The sequence below is a fragment of the Vicugna pacos genome, chromosome 28 (genome assembly GCF_048564905.1).
Source record: "Vicugna pacos chromosome 28, VicPac4, whole genome shotgun sequence".
NCBI classification, from domain to species: Eukaryota; Metazoa; Chordata; class Mammalia; order Artiodactyla; family Camelidae; genus Vicugna; species Vicugna pacos.
The window spans coordinates 10,745,353-10,765,390 of NC_133014.1; the positions used below are offsets into that span (position 1 = coordinate 10,745,353).

General features: G+C 50.7%; 1 protein-coding gene across 1 annotated transcript in view; it reads left to right on the forward strand.

The window, feature by feature from the left end:
* Positions 1-9,717, forward strand: part of FBLN7 (fibulin 7) — a 35,600-nt gene extending 25,883 nt beyond the window's left edge. The window contains exons 4-8 of the mRNA XM_072951466.1: positions 1,010-1,135; positions 1,873-2,010; positions 3,040-3,177; positions 3,877-4,015; positions 5,335-9,717. Coding sequence (XP_072807567.1) covers positions 1,010-1,135; positions 1,873-2,010; positions 3,040-3,177; positions 3,877-4,015; positions 5,335-5,707 — 914 coding nt within the window. The 3' untranslated portion in view covers positions 5,708-9,717. The remainder of the gene's footprint in view (positions 1-1,009; positions 1,136-1,872; positions 2,011-3,039; positions 3,178-3,876; positions 4,016-5,334) is intronic.
* Positions 9,718-20,038: the final 10,321 nt, after the last annotated feature.

The window sequence follows — 20,038 nt, forward strand, 5'->3', positions numbered from 1 at the left end:
AGCCTGGTGTTGTTTCCCTCCCTCCCCATATGTTCTGTTTTCAGACGACCGGTTTCTAGGAATGTGTCTGGAACAACACTACACAAATGCCCCAGGGCATAGCATTCCTCCTTCTAGCCGTCATCCAGCGCCATCGTTGCTCACCAGTGTGGTCTGAAAGTGGGCCGACCACTAGGCGGTGAAGTGATGGGCAGAGAGCGAAAGAGCGTGACCTGTGGTACCAGCGCCTGGTCTCTCCCCTGCTTGGCCTCCAGGGGAAGGCGCTGAGCCTGGCCACACCTGGCCTCACCTGGCCTGTGTGGGTGGGGTCAGGGAGATCACTGGCTTATTCAATGTATCTCTCTCCAGATAGATTTTCCACAGGACTGTTCTGTATATAAACAAGGAATGTTCCTCTTTTTCAACATGAGGGAAATGCCAAGGGTCAGGATGGACTCCTCTCTGGTTGCACAGAAAATAACGAACACAGGAGGGCTTCTGGGTGGCAATATGGAAAGAGTTAATTTTCCCCATTTCTGGACATTCTGATGGGCCACCCTCCCTCTTCCAACAACCCTGAATTGAGTTCCCGTTCAAGAGGTGTTTGACCTGGGCACTGACTGATGGGGGCAGAGTTGGGGGACAGGAAGGCGTGACTCAGAAGCAGTGTGGGTACATGCCAACTGGTGGCTGCTTTTACCGGGCTTCAGCGTCTACACTGCAAATTAGACAATGGTGTCTCCAGGTGGACTATGGCTGGGTGATGGGCCAGCACCGCAGGCTGAGCTCCAGGTGGGCACCGTGAGTGTCAGGGTCCGTGGCTTGCTGAATGGAGGGTGGGCAGCATCTCAGCCCCCACTGGCCCCCTCCCTACTCTTACCGGGAGGCCCATGGTGAGTATGGAGTGGGAAGGTCAAAAGCTGGAGGCACCCTGCCATGGAAAAAACGGTAACTCGTCTTTGTTTCTTTATATGTTCATTTTAGAATTAGAATTCACATACCTGTATTTGAGATCTATTTATTTTCCTAGATGTCAGCGAATGCTCCAGCCAGCCTTGTGAGAACGGTGGGACGTGCGTGGAAGGCACCAACCAGTACAAATGTATTTGTCCTCCGGGAAGGACTGGGAGCCGCTGTCAGCATCAGGCCGAGACTGGTACGTAGCCGCTGTGCAGCGACGCGGGTTGCGGGGTGGGGGGACGTTCTGCTGCAGAGAGAGGAGGACCGGGGCCATGGGTCACCAAAGGCAGACAGAGTGGGATTGCCTCTCTGTTTTACATCTACTGATCCCTCTGGTTCCCTGAAGTGCTTGTTTGGGGTGGAGTTTAGTCCTTTTGTGGAACCAGAGTTTTGATCCTTCTTTTGGAAGAAAATGCAGGTGGGCGAGTGACTCCTACGTTGAAAACTCTCCAGACTGGGAAGTTGGTCTGAGATCCTTCCTTGCTGCCACCTTCACGGGGTTGACAGTTCCTTCACACATCAGCAGAACAGCTAAAGATGTCCTATTCCTTTGCCAGAAAAGCCCGGCATGTCCTGTCTGGTGGTCTTGATTTCTGTGGAATCTCGGTTCAAGGGGAAGGAAGTGGGGGTTAGCAGAGCGTCCTGAGAGTATGAATTTTGTCAATACTCGATGTCCTTACATAGGACCCAGCCCAAGGTCAGGTTGGAAGTGTTGCCCCCAGACATTTGCTGCTTCATATGTCTTCTATTCCTGTACGTGCCCTGACCTCCGCCCCTTCGGGTGAGCCCTGGACCACCGGCTGCGTTTTGGTTAATTCCGCGTCTTTCCAGAGTAAGCTCGGAGAAGGGCCCGCGCCCCTGTCTCGTGCTCCTCCGAGGCCGGGTCCACGGCAGAGGCGCGGGCCCAGCCCTGAGGGTGTCTTCCCCCCGCAGCCGCCCCCGAGGGCAGCGAGGCCCGGGACTCCGCCTTCAGCCGCGCGCCGCGATGCGCGCAGGTGGAGCGGACGCAGCACTGCAGCTGCGAGGCCGGATTCCACCTGAGCGGCGCCGCGGGCGACAGCGTCTGCCAGGGTAGGCGCGGGCTGGGCCGGGGGAGGGGGCCGGCCGGTCGCGGGAGCGGATCCGGGGGTGCGGGGGGCGCTCCCACCCGCCGCCCTGCAGCCTGCGGAGCACCGCGCCGGCGCCGCGGTGCAGAGGGCGGGCCGGCGGGCGGCCTCCTGGGCGTGGCCTCAGAAAGCCCCGCCCACCTCGCGGTTTCGGTGAGCGTGGAGCTGATGGTTCCTACTACACGGCTAGTGCGGAAACATCAGGGGAAGTCCAGGAAAGCAAGACTGTGGGGAAAGCAGCCAGGGGGCCCCGGTCTCCCCATCCTTCCTGCTTCGTGTAGCAGAGCCTAGAGACCCCTTATCTCCTCCCTCCTGGCTGGGATCTCACGGCAGGTGGCGGGGAGGAGCTTGATCTCGTCTCTGATAGACAAGCTCTCCCCACCCCTCGGAGCTGCGCAGGGGCCGGTCCCTTTCTGTGATGCCCACTCTTCTTAGCTTTACCGACTGGCCCATTTTTGCAAACCTCTCCTGATTACTAAAGTTCCTTCTGAAAACAACTCAAACTAGCAGTTCGAACATAAGAATTGGCCAGCTGGTGCTAATAGCCTCATTTTACATAGGCGGAAACCCTCTCACACCATTTCCAAAGATAAGGAAAGTTAAGGTGGGGCTGGGAACCAGGGTGGGAGTCTGGGTCCGCAGCCCCACCCCTTGCTCCTTGGGCTGCTTGCACCAGACTTGCCAGGTGCCCCCAGTTAGTCATCAGCCTTAGTCAGAGGAGCCCGCCTAGGATCGACCACATCGCTCCCCGCCTCCTCCCTTCAGCCCTGGGGACCTCGACTTGGAAGGAGAAGGAGCATGCCTACTCTTCCCAGTGCTCTGCTGGGGATAGGGCTTGGTGGCCGCACCAGACCCAGCCCCTTAGCCACAGCTGCCAGAGATGGTGACACAGCCGCCATCCCCTCCAGGAATGGAGGCACAGCTGTTCTGGGTCATGGTCTGCGGACACCCACCGCGTGGCTCCTGGAGTCATACTGGGCACTTCTGTCCCCAGATGTGAATGAATGCGAGCTCTACGGGCAGGAGGGGCGCCCCCGGCTCTGCATGCATACCTGCATGAACACCCCCGGCTCCTACCGCTGTGCCTGCCCCAGCGGGTACCGGACCCTGGCCGACGGGAAGAGCTGTGAGGGTGAGTGAGGCTGCAGCCGAGGCAGGTGGCCTCGGGGCTGGGGAGAGCCTGGCTGGTCCCAGACGATGGCTCTGAACTACTGGGGGAGGAGGCCAGAGGGCTCCTCCACAGGCTGACTGCAAAGAGGCAGCTGCTCAGTGATGGCCTGGTGGGGTTCCATTGCAGGGCTCAGAGGAGTGGTAACCTGGGGCTGGAGACAGAAGGCATCCAGACAGCCATCACCCAACCACCCATCCATCCTTCCATCCATCCTTGCATTCCACAAACACTCAAGAAGGCCCACGTAGGATTGTGTGGTGGCTAGGAAGAAATCCAGCCTCCAGCCCGAGAACTCACATATAAAAGGCTTGATTATAGTCACAGAGGGCAGACCCCAGAGCACTCTGGCTGAGAAGGAGGCAGGTCTGAGAGAAGCGATGTGACAGTAATGCTCCTCTGTGCCCTCCAGCATCTCTGTGACCTGCTATGCCCGAGGAAGAAAGACAGGACCCCGGGGAGGGGACTTCCCCAGCGGGGCTCTGCAGCGCTTCCACCAGACCTGGACTTCAAATGGTCAAGGAAGACAGGGCTTCCCGTTTTAAGAATAAGTGCTGGGTGTCCGGAAAGTTCACGGCGTGTGGAGCACCTCATTCCAGTGCCTGCCTGGAATGGAGGGGACGTCAGGGGATCTACCCCTTCACTGGGTGTCTGGTGTTTCAGATGTCGATGAGTGTGCGAGCCCGCAGCACGTGTGCCCCCGGGGGACCGTGTGCATCAACACGGGCGGAGGCTTCCAGTGCGTCAGCCCGGAGTGCCCCGACGGCAGCGGCAACGTGAGCTACGTGAAGACGTCCCCTTTGTGAGTATACCCAGGGCCACCCACCTAGACCCCTCACCCAGGCCTCCCAGCGTGGCTGAACCAGATTCCACCTAGATGTTCTTGGGAGAAGGTACAAGTATGTCTGGGAAAAGGCAGGGAGCTGGGACTCGGGCTTCTCGGAGCATCCATTTCCCTCTGAGGTTGCATTTAATGCACTGCTGCTCTGTGCAGTAAGGACCCAGTCTGCCCTGTGAACTAGGAATAATGTTCCAAGCACTCCCTGCTGACAGGGAGGCCACTGGAGGGAAGAGGCAGGCAGTTATACGTTACACAGATTTGGGAGAGGGCCATTTCCTGTGTTCACTTGGTAATTGGGAGGCTCCAGCCGCACCATACGGCTACCAGGAGGTTCAACTTTTAGTACCCTCAGCACCTAAGAGTTTTTTTTATCCCCCAAAAGGTAAGAGACAGATCTTTAGGGACAATAACTGCAACTATCATAAAGCACACATATTTTCTTCTGAAAAAGAGATAGTAAGGCCTCCGCACGGTCTGTAGAATGCATTGATCTCACAAGGTTCGATACCTGAATTGCTTTGGGGGCTACAGCAGATTAGAAACAGCAAGAAAGTCAGTAGAGCTGAAGGGTGGCAGTTTTTCCCCGAGAGCGATGACACCAGCGTCTTCCTCGGGTGTCACTTAGTGAAGGGACAGAGGGACCCGTATGTCAGAGCCTTTGGGGACATCCCTGATTAACAGCCGGAAGTGCCGTTTGACCTGCATCATGGTGACTGTATGAATCACCAGAACTGCTGAACTGTCTCTGTCTCTCATGTTGGACGAGGTAGGGAACTATCCGAGCACTTCCACAGGTCCGTAACTCCAAACGACTAAGGAGGGCAGGGTGTCCTGCCTTACGAATAAACATCAGGTGCTTACAAAGTCCATCATAAGGGAAGAATAAGTGCATCACATGTAGAGAACCACGTTCCAGGATGTTGCCAGCCAACTGCTGGGGTCTCAGCACGTGTAGAAGGGCACCTGGTTTGGATGCCAGCACCATCATTCTTGTATCTTCCTCGGCTTTATTTTTCTGAAAAAACAGGAGTAACAGCATACACAAACATATATGCACATACAGACGCACATGCGTGTGGCTTCAGGTGGGGCAGGGGAGCATCTCTTCCCTGGCCAGGCCTGACGCCAGCCACACTTACTGGCCGGTAGCTCCGGAGCACCGGTGGCCAGAAGGGTCACTCTGGGGGCCTCTGCAGGAGGGCAGACAAGCCTGGTTAGAGCAGCCCCTCCTGACTCTCCCCAAGGCTGACGACCCCCTCCGTTTTGCCTCTCTGCTCCAGCCAGTGTGAACGAAACCCCTGCCCCATGGACAGCAGACCCTGCCGCCACATGCCCAAGACCATCTCCTTCCATTACCTCTCTCTGCCCTCCAACCTGAAGACGCCCATCACGCTCTTCCGCATGGCCACGGCCTCGGCCCCAGGCCGGCCTGGCCCCAACAGCCTGCGCTTCGGGATCGTGGGCGGCAACAGCCGTGGCCACTTTGTGATGCAGCGCTCCGACCGGCAGACGGGGGAGCTGATCCTCGTCCAGACCCTGGAGGGGCCTCAGACGCTGGAGGTAGACGTTGACATGTCAGAATACCTGGACCGCTCCTTCCAGGCCAACCACGTGTCCAAGGTCACCATCTTTGTGTCCCCTTATGACTTCTGAGGGTGCCGTGGGGTCACGGGGTGCAGAAACCTGGGCTCATTTCTCTTCCCCAAAGACTCAGCTGTGGGCACTGACTCTGACAGACATCTCTTCCCACCCCGCCTGGCCCCTGCCCGCCTGCCCGGCACCCCCAGGCTCCTAGGGCAGCTCTGCACGCTGTCCCGTGCAGTGGCACAGAAAGGCGGCCACAAAACCCAAACTGCTGCCATTACGTTTTTTTTCCTGCTTTAAGGCCCTCCCTTAAATGATGCACTTTCTCCATCTTTACTTACGGGAACCGGCAGCTTTTCTAAATGCTGTGAGTGGCATTGTGAGTCTGAACTAGCCGGGGAGGGAAAGGCTTATAATAAGTCTGAGATGACTGTCCGTCCTCCCGTGTTGTTATGGTCCAGCCTTGTTAAGATGTAGTTCTTCATGCTGAGGGTCACGTCCAGCCCTTGCGCACGTGGCATGGTGGGGCCAGGGGGTCCTGCCACAACCCAGCATGTCCTTTTCTGCATCCCTTCTGCAACATGCCCGCCACCCTTCTCATCAGAGAACCACGGCAGGGCTTGAACCCCCGTGCAGATTCTCCCAGACCGAGGAACCAAGATTCAAGCGTAGCTTCTGCCTGAATTAATCCCCTTTTGACAAATCCTGTCTCAAAACATAACCTGGTATTATAACTGAAGAAATAAAGTCTGTTGCTCCTCCCTGCCCGCACTGGCCTGTCCTCGACCGTGAGCCAGCCCTCATCCTCCCACGAGGGGTACCTGGTGCCTTTCCTGTCAAGGCTGGACCCGATGGGATAAGTGAATAAGAAAGAAAACGTGGAGATGATGCTGAAATTGCTCCACCAATAGAAATTTGGCTTGTCCAAGCGGGAGGTTGGTAAAGCAACGTCCGGCAGTGGAGAGCTTAAAAAAATGCTTGGATTGCCGTTCTACTTCTACTTCCAGGACCTTCTACTTCTGATGGAGAAGCCAAAGGGCAGGGGGGATGCCTGCAAGGTGGCCGAGGAAAGAAAACACTCTCAGGGCTGGGAGTGGGTGGGGGAGACTGTGCGAGGGACAACTTCGAAGCTAGCTGAGCTGTGAGGACATACATGTTCACTGAGGTGAGACTTCATCCCATTTTATTGAAAAGTTCTTTGTATTTGCTTTGGTGTGAGGTGGAGCCAAGGCAAATGTGTTGCCAGTTCAGTGATGAGGCCCTCCATCCAGGTGGTTCCTCGGACACCTGTCCTTGTATTATTTTGTCAGACAACCAGTGAGACCCAGGCAAGAGCTGCTTTTGACATTTTTCTCCTCCTCTGGGCTCAGCTGTGATGTCTGCAACAAGAGAACGAGGGCCTGCAAGTCTGCTTCTCTGGGGTGTTAAGGGCTTTATTAAAGCCATCCCCCAGCCCTGCGTTTCTCAATGGTGCTGTGACGGGTCAGAAGCCCACACGCCTCCCAGTCCCCTGTGCAGAGCACCCAGGCTGGGAGGGGCAAAGGTGAGGCCAGGCTCCTGAAAGTAAAATGTCACAGGTGTGTGTCCTTCCTTCTTGCTGGGGGGAGGGCAAGGTGGTGCCAAGGGCCAAGCCTCTTACCTCCCAGCAGGTGAGGAGTGATTTGGGAGGACTTGGACACCACACAGGCCCAGCTGAAACCAATGATTTGCATCAGCAAGATCGGCTGTCACCAAACCTCTTCCCATTTGAGATGCCTCACCACGCCCCACGGGACCCACATACAGATGCCCGCCCGAGTCCAGCTCTGTGCATAGTGCCTGGCCCTTCCCATGTGGTACCTTGTTCTCTAGCCTCTCTCAACATCTCCCCATAGAAACCAGCTTCTCCTCTGTCCTTTCATAGCTCCAGTCTGTGCCAGGTTCAGAATAGGCAGTTGTTAACAGGCATGAATTTGCATCCCTTTCTAGGTAATACAGTTTCATATTATTTGGCAGGGAGCATCTAAAACCTTTTACTGGGCACCACTGCAGACATACACAGACATAGAACAGAATAATGCACCTCCTGTCCCAGTCACCAATTTCAAGAATTAACTCCCGGCCAATCGTATTTCATCTCTGCTCTCACCCACCCCATGCTGATTTTGAAACAGGTCTTGGACCTCACAGCATTTCATTCGTGAACATTTCGGTCTGCATCTCTAAACCATAAGACTTTTTTTAAAAGTGTACCCTCAGTACTGAAACATCAGTAGTCATTCCTTAATACCTTCAAATATTTAGTCATTCAAGTTTCCGAGTGGCTCATGATTTTTTGTTTGAAAGAGGTCCATGCTCTAATTTGTCGATACTCTTCTTAAATCTCCGTTCACCTGTGGCAGTAGTTCTCATGCTGCAGCAGGTACTGGGATAACCTAGAAGACTAGCATCCTGGGTCCCTCGTCCTGCAGAACTTCTCACAGTCTGGGTTTTCCTGAGGGCATCTCTGCAGCGTCTTTTAACATCATCCTCTGCCTTCTCGATTTCTTATCTGTCAGTAGTTATAGCTAGAAATTCAGAGTCCAGGTCGGTTTATTTTCACGAGATGACTTTACTGATGGTGAAAGTACTTCCGGTGGGGGAGGGGCGAATCATCTCTCGTAGCCTCTCTTTTCTGAGGTTAGCAGCCATTGATGGTGACTGCATAGACCCATTACTTCTTGAGGGGTTGCAAATAATGTTCTAGTGCCACTGTTTCTTTATTAGCTGGCAAACCTTATAAGGAGAAACTTCCTTTCATCAATTACTTGGTTACCCTGAGGTCTGGTTTGTACAGGAAAGGCAGGATAAATTCTTGCCTTTTCCCCCTTGTCCGTTTTCAAGGTGGTTCCCAGGGAACCACCGTCTTTCCGAGTGGCCCCGTGAGGGTTGTTTTCTTCTTGAGGACATTGCGAACTCATGGTTTAAACGTATTTGGTGGATGTTTCAGTCCATTGCAGTCGCTGTCCTTACGGTTGCTCAGACCATCCTGTCTTTGGCTCTTGGGAACTGCTTCAAGTTGGCTGATTCCTTTCGACATGACCCTAGTTGTCTTTGATAGTTTGGTAGTTCTCTTGTGTGACAAGATGTTTCGAGCTTATCTTGTATATTTGTGCTCCAGCCCTGAAGTCATCTATTTTTCTTTTTTTTTTTTTTTGACCCAGAGATCCCCAGTTCCTTTCAGTGGGGAGTGATCATCAGAGATCAAAATCTGGGTATAAGGAAGGTTCACGGGTAGAGGTTTGGTCATTATTTCTTGGTTTTAATGCATACAGCTAGGAAATAGGTTCTACTCAGTTTTTTTTTTTAAAGAAAAAACACTACATGAGTTTACATTGATAATTCCAATTCAACTCAGGACTACTGGATTTTTAATGTAACCTCATTGTCTTACATCTGCTCTTTCTCTCATTCTAAAGACCTCCTTCTCAAAATCACCAAAATAGTTACACAATGTTTTAAATCCTCAGAATAACAATTCCAAAATTATCACACAGAAATGACTGAAAACGGTTAACATTTTTCTTTTGCAATTCTTTTTGTCCTTAGGGTTTATGCTATCAGGGATGCAACAGTCAGACGACTTGGAATCGTTCCTCTCTCTGTGGTTATGCCCCAAGCTTGAGTCAGGGTAATGGTTTCACTTTGTTTTGCTTAAATGTTTAGAGAGTCCATTTTTCATTTTTAAAAATAATTATGCTAACTATTTACATGGTTCCAAAGTCAAATCCACAAAATGGGCTGTATTCAGAGAAATCTATATTCTAACCCAGTCCCCTTCCACCCGATTTCCTCTTCCTACCATAGGTAATCAAGCTTTTTTCATTCTACTCTTCCATTTTAAAAATATAAGCACATGATAAATAGAAGCATCCTAATTCATTTCATACCTTCCTTGATCTTGCTTTTTTCCCTTAACAGTATATGGAATATTACTCCATAGAACCAGATAAAATGTTCTATAAAATGCTCCATTATGAGGAAATACCATTGTTTATTCAACCAGTCACCCTTGATTGACATATGGGCTGTTTCCAGTCCTTTGATATTAAAAATATTGATGCAAGATGCATGTGTCTTGTTGCATTTGTGCCTTTTGTGTCTCTGGGGCCAATTCTTCCCCCATAAGGATTACACCACTCTCTATCCCAACAAACAGTGTATGAGCATTTGTGTTCCTAAAACAAAGAAGGCCCCGGGGTGTCCCCGGTTCTCACATCTGCGCTCCCACCAGACTCTCCGTGGGAAGGACAGAGAGGCCTGAACGGAGAGCTGCTCCACAGCGAGCCCGCGCCCCTGGCCCGGCCTTCAGCAGCCACTAGGAAGACATGAGGGACAAGTCAGCTGGATCACTGGCTCCTGAGAGACGGAAAGTCCGCTCGGTTTGGGGATAACGTCAGAAAATCATCTTATTTTTAAAACGTGACACCTACAACACTGGCAAAGTGAAAGGAAAAAAAGCCGAAAACAGACTATCACCAGATGGTCACAGTGAACTTGAGGGCTTTGTTGGGCATCTGAGCACGTGCCCCAACGAGACACATGAAGAAGGCAGCCTTGAACAGTCACATTCCACCAGCCGCTGCCTCCGCTTTTACCAAGCTCACACAGGTGGACTTTTATTATGACTTCACCTTGTGCATATGAAAATCTATAAGTGTTTCTAAGCTGCATAAGTATTCCTGGATATTTACGGTGTTCCAGGCACTGTTCTATTCGTTTAGGGCACCGTGGATGGCAAGGTGGACAGACACCCGGACCTCGGACATCATGGAGCTTACGTTGTAGCAAGCGAGAAGATAATATACATAAACAAGAAGAGGCCCTAACTTCCAAGAGCGATGAGCGCTATGAAAATAAAAGCAGCAAAAGACGGTGGTCAGTGTGTAGCACATATATACACAAACAGACGTAGACACAGCATCCCCGTAGCCTGGACGTGGCAAACACCGAGATCCTGTGTGCCGACGCTGGAATTCCACTTCCTGGTGCTTGGAATTTGGACTCTGCATCTCAAGTGTTCAAATGAAGTGATGTCGAGCAAGGCCTGGGGTGACCACCTGGGGCGCAGGTGCACTAGGAAAGGCATCCACACAGAGAGAACCACGAAGAGGTTTTACTGCATAAAACACCCCCAGACTGAGCAGCTAAAAACCATGACCATTTCTGTGAGTCAGGAATTCAGAGAGCACAGGCGGGTGGTTTACATTTATGCCACAAGGTCTGCCCCTCCCTCCTTGGCCGGGGGCTGGGCTTCCCTGGGGGTCAGTCACTGACTCGCCCGTCTGGCCTGGCCTGGCCTGGGATGACTTCAAGAGAGTATGACTTGAGGAAAGTCGGGTTTGGGCTGACAGAATTTTCTGAATCTGACCACCTTCAAAGGAAAAATTAGATTTTAGCCATCTGGTTCTTTATCTCCAGGAAGCTCTTTAAATATACTTTTTAGGGGAAAAACAGGCTCCATTGTATGTATACCTTGTTGACTGGGACCAGGAGTCACCACAGGCCTGTAGTGGCCTGAAGACAACATCTGGCCTGCCTTCCTTCCCTTGATGGTCGGCTGAGTGATCAGACTCTGCTGCAGAAGGAGGTCTCGGCTTCTCAGACTCCTTTGACCTCCCCATCCAAGCCGTCGAGCTCCATCATAGGAAGAGTTTGTTCCCAGAGTCCTGTGAGTTAAGTTACACATCTTCCTTCATTCCTGCCTTCAGCCAGTAGTCGGGGCCAGACTTGGTTGGGGGCTGAGCTTGAAAGCCAGAGACAAGAGCATCACCCCCTAGGGGGTCTCTCTCACTCCGAGGCTGGTTTTACGGTGGTTTGGAGTCTGCCCGTGCGGCAGATATATCTCCGCAGAGATCTTGGCCACGTGGAAATTCAGTTCACTCCACGTTCAATCATAATTGCTGTGTTTCCCCTGAAGGCAGCTGGATCTTCGACTGCAAGCCCAAATCCGTAGAGCCCTAAGTGAGCTGGCCCCTGCTGACCTCCTGGACCACTCACTGCTCGTGATGCTCCCAAGGGCACCGGCTCCTTTCTGCGCCTTGACTCTGCCTACCTCATTTCTCCCCCGGGGCCTCTGGACTGGCTGCCCGCTCCCTGCTCTGCTCCTTGTCCTCTGTCCACTTGGTGTGGGCGCAAATGTCCCTTCCTCAGAGAGGCGTCCCAGCCGCCCTCGCCAGTGCTGCTCACCCCTCTGCTTGATTACCCACCCTGTTTCCTTTTCTTTGAAAGCATTTTTCACCATCTGAAATGATCATATTCATTGACCTGTTTTCTGTCTCTCCCCATAGCCTGGTCCCTGTTGGTTGCCCATCCAATTTCCACTTCCCTTTTCCACTTTGCAAAAAGAAGCCTGTTTTGCTCAGACCCCTTTCCCTCCTTGTTATGAGCTGAACTGTGTACCCCCCCCCCAATTCCTATGATGAGTTCCTAACCCCCAGCACCTTGGAAAGTGACTGTATCTGGAGATAGGGTCTTTAAAGAGGTAATCAAGTTAAAATGAGGTCTTCAGAGTGGGCTCTAATTCAATACGACCAGTGTTCTTATACAAAGAGATTAGGAAACACACACACACACAGAGGGAAGACCATGTGAAGACACGGGGAGGAGAGGACAGCCACCTGCAAACCAAAGAGAGCGGTCTCAGAAGAAACCAGCCTTGCTACCACCTTGGTCTCAGACTTCTGGCCGCCATCACTGTGAGAAAATGAAGTTTTGTTGTTTACACCACCTGGTGTCTGGTGCTTCCTGATGGCAGCCCCAGCAGACGAATTCACTCCTCATTCCAACCTTGTTGCGGGGGAAGACGATGACCGCCACCCACCCTCCAGGCTCCAAGGCCAACGCCCCAGGCAGAGTGACAGGAAAGGCTTTCTCAATACACGTTTGGACAATTCTCCATCTTTTCTGCTGAAATGAGAGGAGGTATGTCATCATGGTTGCTGCTGGAAGCCAAAAAACCTCCTGGTAAAAAGCAGAGCCAAGTGGAGTTGCGGTCCTCATCGAAATACCCTTGGAAAATTTCCTGTTCCTGGACTTCCTGTTATATGAGATAATGTGGTTACGGCTTAAGTGGGTTTGAGATGGAGTTCTTGTTGGTGGTAGCCCAAAGCATCCTGGATCTAACTGGCTAGAATCCCAGCTCCGTGCTAATCCTGGCGTCTTGTCTGCACACTTGCTGATGTAGCCCCAGCACATTTGGGCCCTGGCAGGTGCTCAACGCTGATCTAGAGGCTGATGACTGAAGAACCTTAAGTCACGAGGACCAACGTGAATACACGAAGAGGGGTCACCTATGACACCCACAAACAACTTGGCTTTCATTTAGTTTGTTAAGATTGGGGTCCTGAGACAGTGGATTGGGTAAGGGACAATTAGAAAAATGAGTAGGAAGGAAACAAGGGTGAGGGCCTCCTAAAGATGGAAATTCTTACTGGAAACCCATGGACAGGTGACAGATAAGCTACAAAATAAAAGAGAGAGCGATCAGGGCAGACATTAGTGAATTCGGCCCGCGGTAGGCTGGCACTTCTGCCCCCTTGTGGTAGGGACACACTGTTGCAGAGTTCTTTTCCCTCCAGTGTGACATCCAGCCCCAGTGCGGGGAGGCTGCTGGGTCAGCTCAGATGCCTGCCTGTGTGACCCAGTGAACTCCTGGCCCACGATATGTGTGGCATGAGCTAAAAATCATACTTTGGTTAAAGCCACAGAGATTTTAGGGTTGTTTATTACTCCTGACTGATGCACAGCAGAAAAGGAAAAACATAAAATAAGGGAGAATCTCTCCATCACTGAGGATGGGATCACGCCATGGGCTGAGGAGTGGAATGAACTCAACTCCAATGTACTCCTCAAATTTGCAACAAATAAGAAAATAAACACGCACAAGTGATATCTTAAATGGCAAAATCGGGCTAAAATGGTATGTGCCAAAGGTTGAGGTAGGCTTCACAGCAACACAGAGGAGTTTTAGAAGGTCCTAGAGGCCACACCATGGCTCGACCCCAACCTCTTGTCCTGAGAGCAGACTAGGCCTTGTGTTTTGGCTGGACCGTATCCTCCAAAATGGTATGTTCAAGTCCCAACACCTGGTACCTATGCATGTGACCTCGCTTGGAAATAGGGGTTTTGCAGATGTAATTAAATTAAAATGAGGTCCCACTGGATTAGGGTGGGCCTTAATCCAGGGAGTGGTATCCTTACAAGAAGAGAAAACAGACACAGCCACACGATGGGGAGAGAAGACAGTGGCAGCGGTTGGAGACATGTTGTCAAAGCCAAGAAATGCCAAGGATCCCAGTCTCCCCCAGCAGCCAGGAAGAGGCAAAGGAAGGACCATCCCTGAGAGTCTTCCAAGCATGGCCCTGCCTGCCCCCCCGATTTCAGGCTTCTAGCCTCCAGAACTGAGAGAGGATACATCTCTGTTGCTCTAGGCACTCAGTGTGTGGTCCTTGGTTAGAGCAGCCCTAGGAACCTGACACACCTTGTAACTCAGGCTCCTCTGAAGAACATCTGCTGAGGGTCCATCATCCCACCTCACCGAGGGAGGGGTCATCTCCATCCCAGGGGGATTTGCACCAACTGCCAAGCACACACTTACCAAAAGCCCACAAAAGCCTTTTCCTTGACAATCATCTTGGATCACTTATAAGTGATAAAAACGATCACTGTATTTGTGTAATTCCTGCTAAATTTAGAGTCAGAGAAGAAGGCCACTTTGCAACGAGTGCAGAGTTCCACCGGGGACATTTGGGAGGCTAATTTTCAAACACTGGCCTTTTCTCTCTCTCTCTCTCTCTCTTTTTTTTTTTTTTTTGTAAAAGAGAAGTTGGCTAATTTAATAACTAGCAATGACATAATTCTTACTTATTTCAGCAGTAAAAGCAGAAACAAAGGGCTCAATTGGCGTATTTCATAAAGAGATTCGTTGATTCCAGGGATAAGGAAGGAATCTGGACCCTTCATCCCAACCCTGGATTAGCCTAGAAGACTGGAAACAAAATCAAAACCATTCTCCCCTCAAGGGCTGCAGAATCAAAAGCTCCCCCGCCCCAGCCCTGAACTGGTCCCCTCCCTCCTCCGCCAGCTCTCCAGCAATATTCTTGCAGCAAAAGGTGATGCAGCTCTCACTTCTGCGTACAGCTTCCGAAGCCCCCTCCTCCGAGGTCTCCCAGTGACCGACACTGTTTTCATTAACATCAGGTGACCTCATGGAGCAAATGAAAGACCGGATAAAAATTCAGGTTCTGCCCTAAGAGCCAGAACGCGAGGTTTGCATTTCCTTTCCCTCTTACAGCCACGGAAGGGGGAACACAACTTATGATCTAGATCCAAAGTGAGTCAAAAGACAAATGGACGGGAATTCCACAGAAATTCCCCCGAGGTTAGGGCCTTCCCCCTATCTGAGAACTCACCCCACCGCGGTATCCACCATCATCACTGCACGCGGCGCCCTCTCGCTGCGGGCGGGAGAGCGTGGTCAGGCAGGCGAGGTCACCAGCCTTCCTCCATCTCTCTTCGCCACACTTTCTCCCTGATAAGAGTGAAAAGCTGTCCGGCTGCCAGCCAGCCTTGGGGGAAAATGGCAAATTGAAACAGAAGCCACGGCTTTTCCAAAGGGCCGCTCTGGGATTCACCCAACCCTTAAACAGCAGCTCTTCAGAGCATGAACATCACAAATTGCCTCAGTGAACTCCTAACACCTGCTCACTCGCAGAGACAAGGCCACTGGCTTCCCAGCAACTCTCTACTTGACAAAATCCGACCCACCCCTGCCAAGGCCACCGCAGGACTGACTCAAAACCTCTATGAGGACCTTTCCCTAACTCCCCGCTGTTGAGATGTTTTCCCCAAGTCCCCAGAAAAGCAATCACCTACTGCAGCAAGTAGTAAACCTGCTTTGTTGACTCTAAGTGGGTGCCGGCTGGTCCTTGACTGATGGGCATCAACTCCGGACTTGAGCAACCACTGGTCCAGCTGCTCTCCGGATGCACACACACTGCAGTGACCAACTGTGGGGCGTGTGCTCGACAGCTGGCGACTGGTACTAGCTGGGTCCCCAGTGTGGAAACGAGGAGGGTGGCTTACGCGGGAGGAGCTGCGCCCAAGCCTGCAGGGAGGGCCCCTGGCCCGTGCACGTGCACGCGCCAACGCCGCACGGAGGGAGGCGCGCGCGCGCCTGGTTGACGCGCAGGAAGCCCCCGGGCTGCTGCTCTCGGCCGCCCCCACCCACCCCTTCGTTTCTGCCTTCCGCTGGATAATTTCGTGAATTACTTGAATCGTAGGCTCCATCATCCTCACTGCGTTGTTTTAGGTTTGCCCTCTACCACTTCAAGGCTTAAGCATTTTAAAAAATCACTTTTATTCTTTCTTCTAAAGGTTCACCATTTTTCATATGGTTGGGAAAAAAAACCAGCGTCCCTTAATGTTTCAGTAATTTAATGATCTAATGACTCAATTTTTTTTAAAAAAGAGGACGTAATTAGGCTTTTATTTATCTTTTAATGGAGGTGCTAGGGATTGAACCCAGGACCTCAAGCATGCTAGGCATACACTCTGCCACCAAACTATATCCTACCCTGCTCTACTGACTCTTAAATGAGGACCTTTTATGTGCCTGATCCTTGCAGAAAACAGCCTTGAACAAGGCAGAGACGCTGAACACCCCCGGTGACCATGCTCAGGGAGGGCAATTTAAGACAAAGGGTGTGAGGGCTGCTAAGCCCAAAAGAGGGTGGAGGGTGAGGGGTGCCCTCGCTTTCCGTTCACCAAGGCTGCACCCCAATACAGGAAATGTGGGTGAGGCCTCGGAGGAAAAGAGGGCAGGCCAGTGGGCACGGCTGGCAGCCTGAACCCCCCATTTCCCAGTCCTACGATTTGACCGGGAGGGTTCTGAACAACAGACCCTAGCTGATCTGTGGGGGGAGGGCCAGGAGGTCTGTTTCACTGTCCTTTGTGCAGCTCCCACACTTTAGCCTGTTACAGCAGCGGTATTCTCGCTGAGATTTGACAGAACATAGGCCGTGGGCAGCAGCAGTGTCTCCCCAACTGTTACAGGGCACCCCCTTCCCCGTCTTGCCTTTTGGTCCCCCAGCTGGAAGGGCCTGCACGTCCCATTTAAAAGTCAAGGTCATTTCCCCCCTTCTTTCTTCTGGTACAGATCTAGCAGTCGGGAGCATCCCAGAGAACACAGCCCAGCAGAGCTGCTGGCAGCCTTCTGGGAGGCCGGGCAGGTTTCTGTTTCCTGTGGGGCGGCTCCCATCAGCTCCCCAGCTTGGGGAGAACATAGAACCCTTCACAGCTGCACAAGGACAGCCATTCAGCCCATGGGACAATCAGGAATTCACTGGGACCAGGTTTTCCTTCTTCATGGGCTGAAATGACTGTTTTATGTGCATTTGGCTGAAATAAGGAGCATTTCTGTTGATTCCGGGTTCACCTAACTGAGTTCAGCTACACGAGGAAGTTTAAATTGGCTTGCAGTCTTCGGGCACACAGAAGGCTGAAAAGAGCCGGTGTGTCAGCAGATATGGGGCTGAATCACAAATTTGTTCAGGAAGCCCAAGATTAAAGTCCAGTTTATATTATTATGTAACAAATATACCTGCCAAGCAACACATCCAGGCAAATAAACTGGAGATATTTTTGCGCAGGATACAGCTGGGATACAAAACTCATATTTATTAAGACTTATGGGAATGGTAAATGAGGCCACTTGTGTGGAACTCCTGAAAAAGGCAGTTTAAACATTCAGAGCAGGAGTGAAGGTCCTAAGTATGCAGCATCCTACCAGGAAGATGAGTTCCTGGACCACCAGGCAGGAAAAGGGGGATTCTGAAATAAAGACTAAAAGATGGCACACATTCAGTCTTCATACCAGTCAAAGAGAAATATTTCTAAAGTGCAGACATGGGGGAAAAAAAAGATGTCAAACAATACTTAAAAGTGAACGGTTGTTACCACTTCTGGAATGACAGGTTAAAGATCTCTGAAAATCTACTCTTCCATAAAATGTATGTGAGAACACTGGCAAAATTAGTCAAAATGAATTTTTGCAGAATTCTGGAAATTAAAGGCTTACAACAATTCAAAGAGAATTTACTAAAGAAAAACAGCTGCATCGGGGTAAAAATGCCTCGTGGCAATGAGTTGCCCTAATCTCCTTCTCCTCTCCCCAGCTCCACAGCAGCCCTGATGGTCAAGACCCCCAGAACTACAGCTGGAAACCAGTACCAGGAGCTCCCAGACAGGGCAGAACAGACGTGGTGTTTCTCTCAAGCCCCATTCCCCCGACACTGTCCTTTCTCATTTGCATGACAGCTCGCACGACATTCTCAGAGCCTGTCTTCATCTGACCAGACTCAACAGCACATCCAGCACCCAGATCTTGGATTGTAACTACTACAGATCGTCCTCGACTTATAATGGGGTTACATTCCCCGTGAACCCACCGTCTAAGTTGAAAATATTGTTAAGTTGAAAATGTATGTAACACACCTAACCTACTGAACATCACAGCTTAGCCGAGTTTGCCTTAAATGTCTCAGAACATTTACATTAGCCTACAGTTGGGTAAAATCATCTAACACAAAGCCCAGTTTATAATCAGTGTTGACTGTTTCATGTAGTTCATTGAATACTGCACTGAAAGTGAAAAACAAGAGGCTGTCTGGGACCTAAGAGCCCTGGTGTTAACCCTTGTGATCACAGAGAGTGTCCTGCCACATACCGCTGGCCTGTGAAAAGATCACAATAAAAAATTCCAAGGACAGTTTCTACTGAATGCCTGTCATTTTCACACCATCGTAAAGTTGAAAAATCACTAAGTGGAACCATCCTAAGTTGGGGACTGTCTTTTCCATTAAAAGGAATCCGCACTCCTTAGAGAAATGGCCCCTTCGAGGGCTGAGGTGGGGACATACAAAATAAGCCTGGAGCACCTCTTCCAAGTTCATTAAAGCTTTGGGCAGGATTCAGTAATTTGTGGTTTTCAGACTGAAGTTTCCATTTCTTTCACGTCATTCGAGGCTTGCTCTCAATTCTAGATACATGGCCTGTCAAAACTTGGCAACTTAATTATTCAAAGCTAGGAGGAAAATCTGATGCTGCTAACCTTTGGCTTCAGAAAGGGCCCAGTCTCTTGTAAGAGTCATCTGATTAGTTAAGGCCCATCTGAAATGATCTCCCTTTGATCAACTCAAAACCAACTATTTGAGGTCTTAATCACATCAAAGGTAAAAACCACTTCATCTTTCACATATAATGTAAGTTAATCGTGAGGGTGAAATCTGTCCTACTCACAGGAGTGCTCACACTCAAAGGGAGGGGGTCATACAGGTGTGTTTCCCAGGGGCCAGGAATCCGGGCGCCATCTTAGAATTCTGCCTACCACAAAGTGGGTACGGTGGGGAGCGGGGGAGGAAGGATACAGGGAAGCACTTTTTCATTAAAAAAAACTTTTTGTTTTCATAGTTTATTAATCCAAAATAATACCCGTGACAAATTTCATTTCACAGTAATTTTGTGACTACATACATATATAATTTCAGTTAAAAATTATATTCAGTCAAATCTAAATATGTCAATAACTTAATAAGATCCACCACTTTAAATGTGCCAATAAGAAAAAAATAAACTGCCAACTAAAATGTGAAATTCCACCAACTATAAAATGCATCGCAATTGCAGAGATGTTGACTACGAAAATAAATACACCTGTTTCTTACTGTGTGCTGCCTGCAGGGGCTGAGACAGTGAACGTAGACTTCAGTGAAGAGGGTGGTGATGGGGAAGTCGTGGCCTTTGGATAGACTAATGTAGTTTGGCTCCTGGCTCACGTGTGTTAGCTTGCCTTTGGCTGCAGGGAACATGGAACTCATATCAGAATGGCTTAAACAGTAAAAAGATGGTATTATTTCATATGGTGTAACATAAAATTGGAAGGGTGGCTGTCTCTCTCTAAGGGGGTGAATTCCATGGCTCAGTTGTTATCCAGGACCCAGCAGGGATTCTCCCCAACTTTGTCACCTTCAGCTGGATAGCTGGCTCCCCTTGAGGTCACAAGATAGCTGCAAGTGTTCTGGGTGATGGTTTTAGACACGGCAATGTCTAACCTCTACCCACGGACCTCAAGAGATGGTAACTGTTCCAGAAGTGCGCCAGAGGACATGAATTTGTATTTCAAGCCTTAAACCACCTACTGGCAAGGAGAATGGCACTTCGATTAGCTGTGGAGACCAGTGGTTTTCAACCTTGGCTGTGCTGCAGAATCACCTGAGAGTTACTGCAAAACCTCATGTCCATATCCGAGGCCTCCCCCCAAACCACCCGAATCAGAATTCCTGGGAGTGAGCCCCGGATGTCAGCATTTTTTAAACCCCTTAA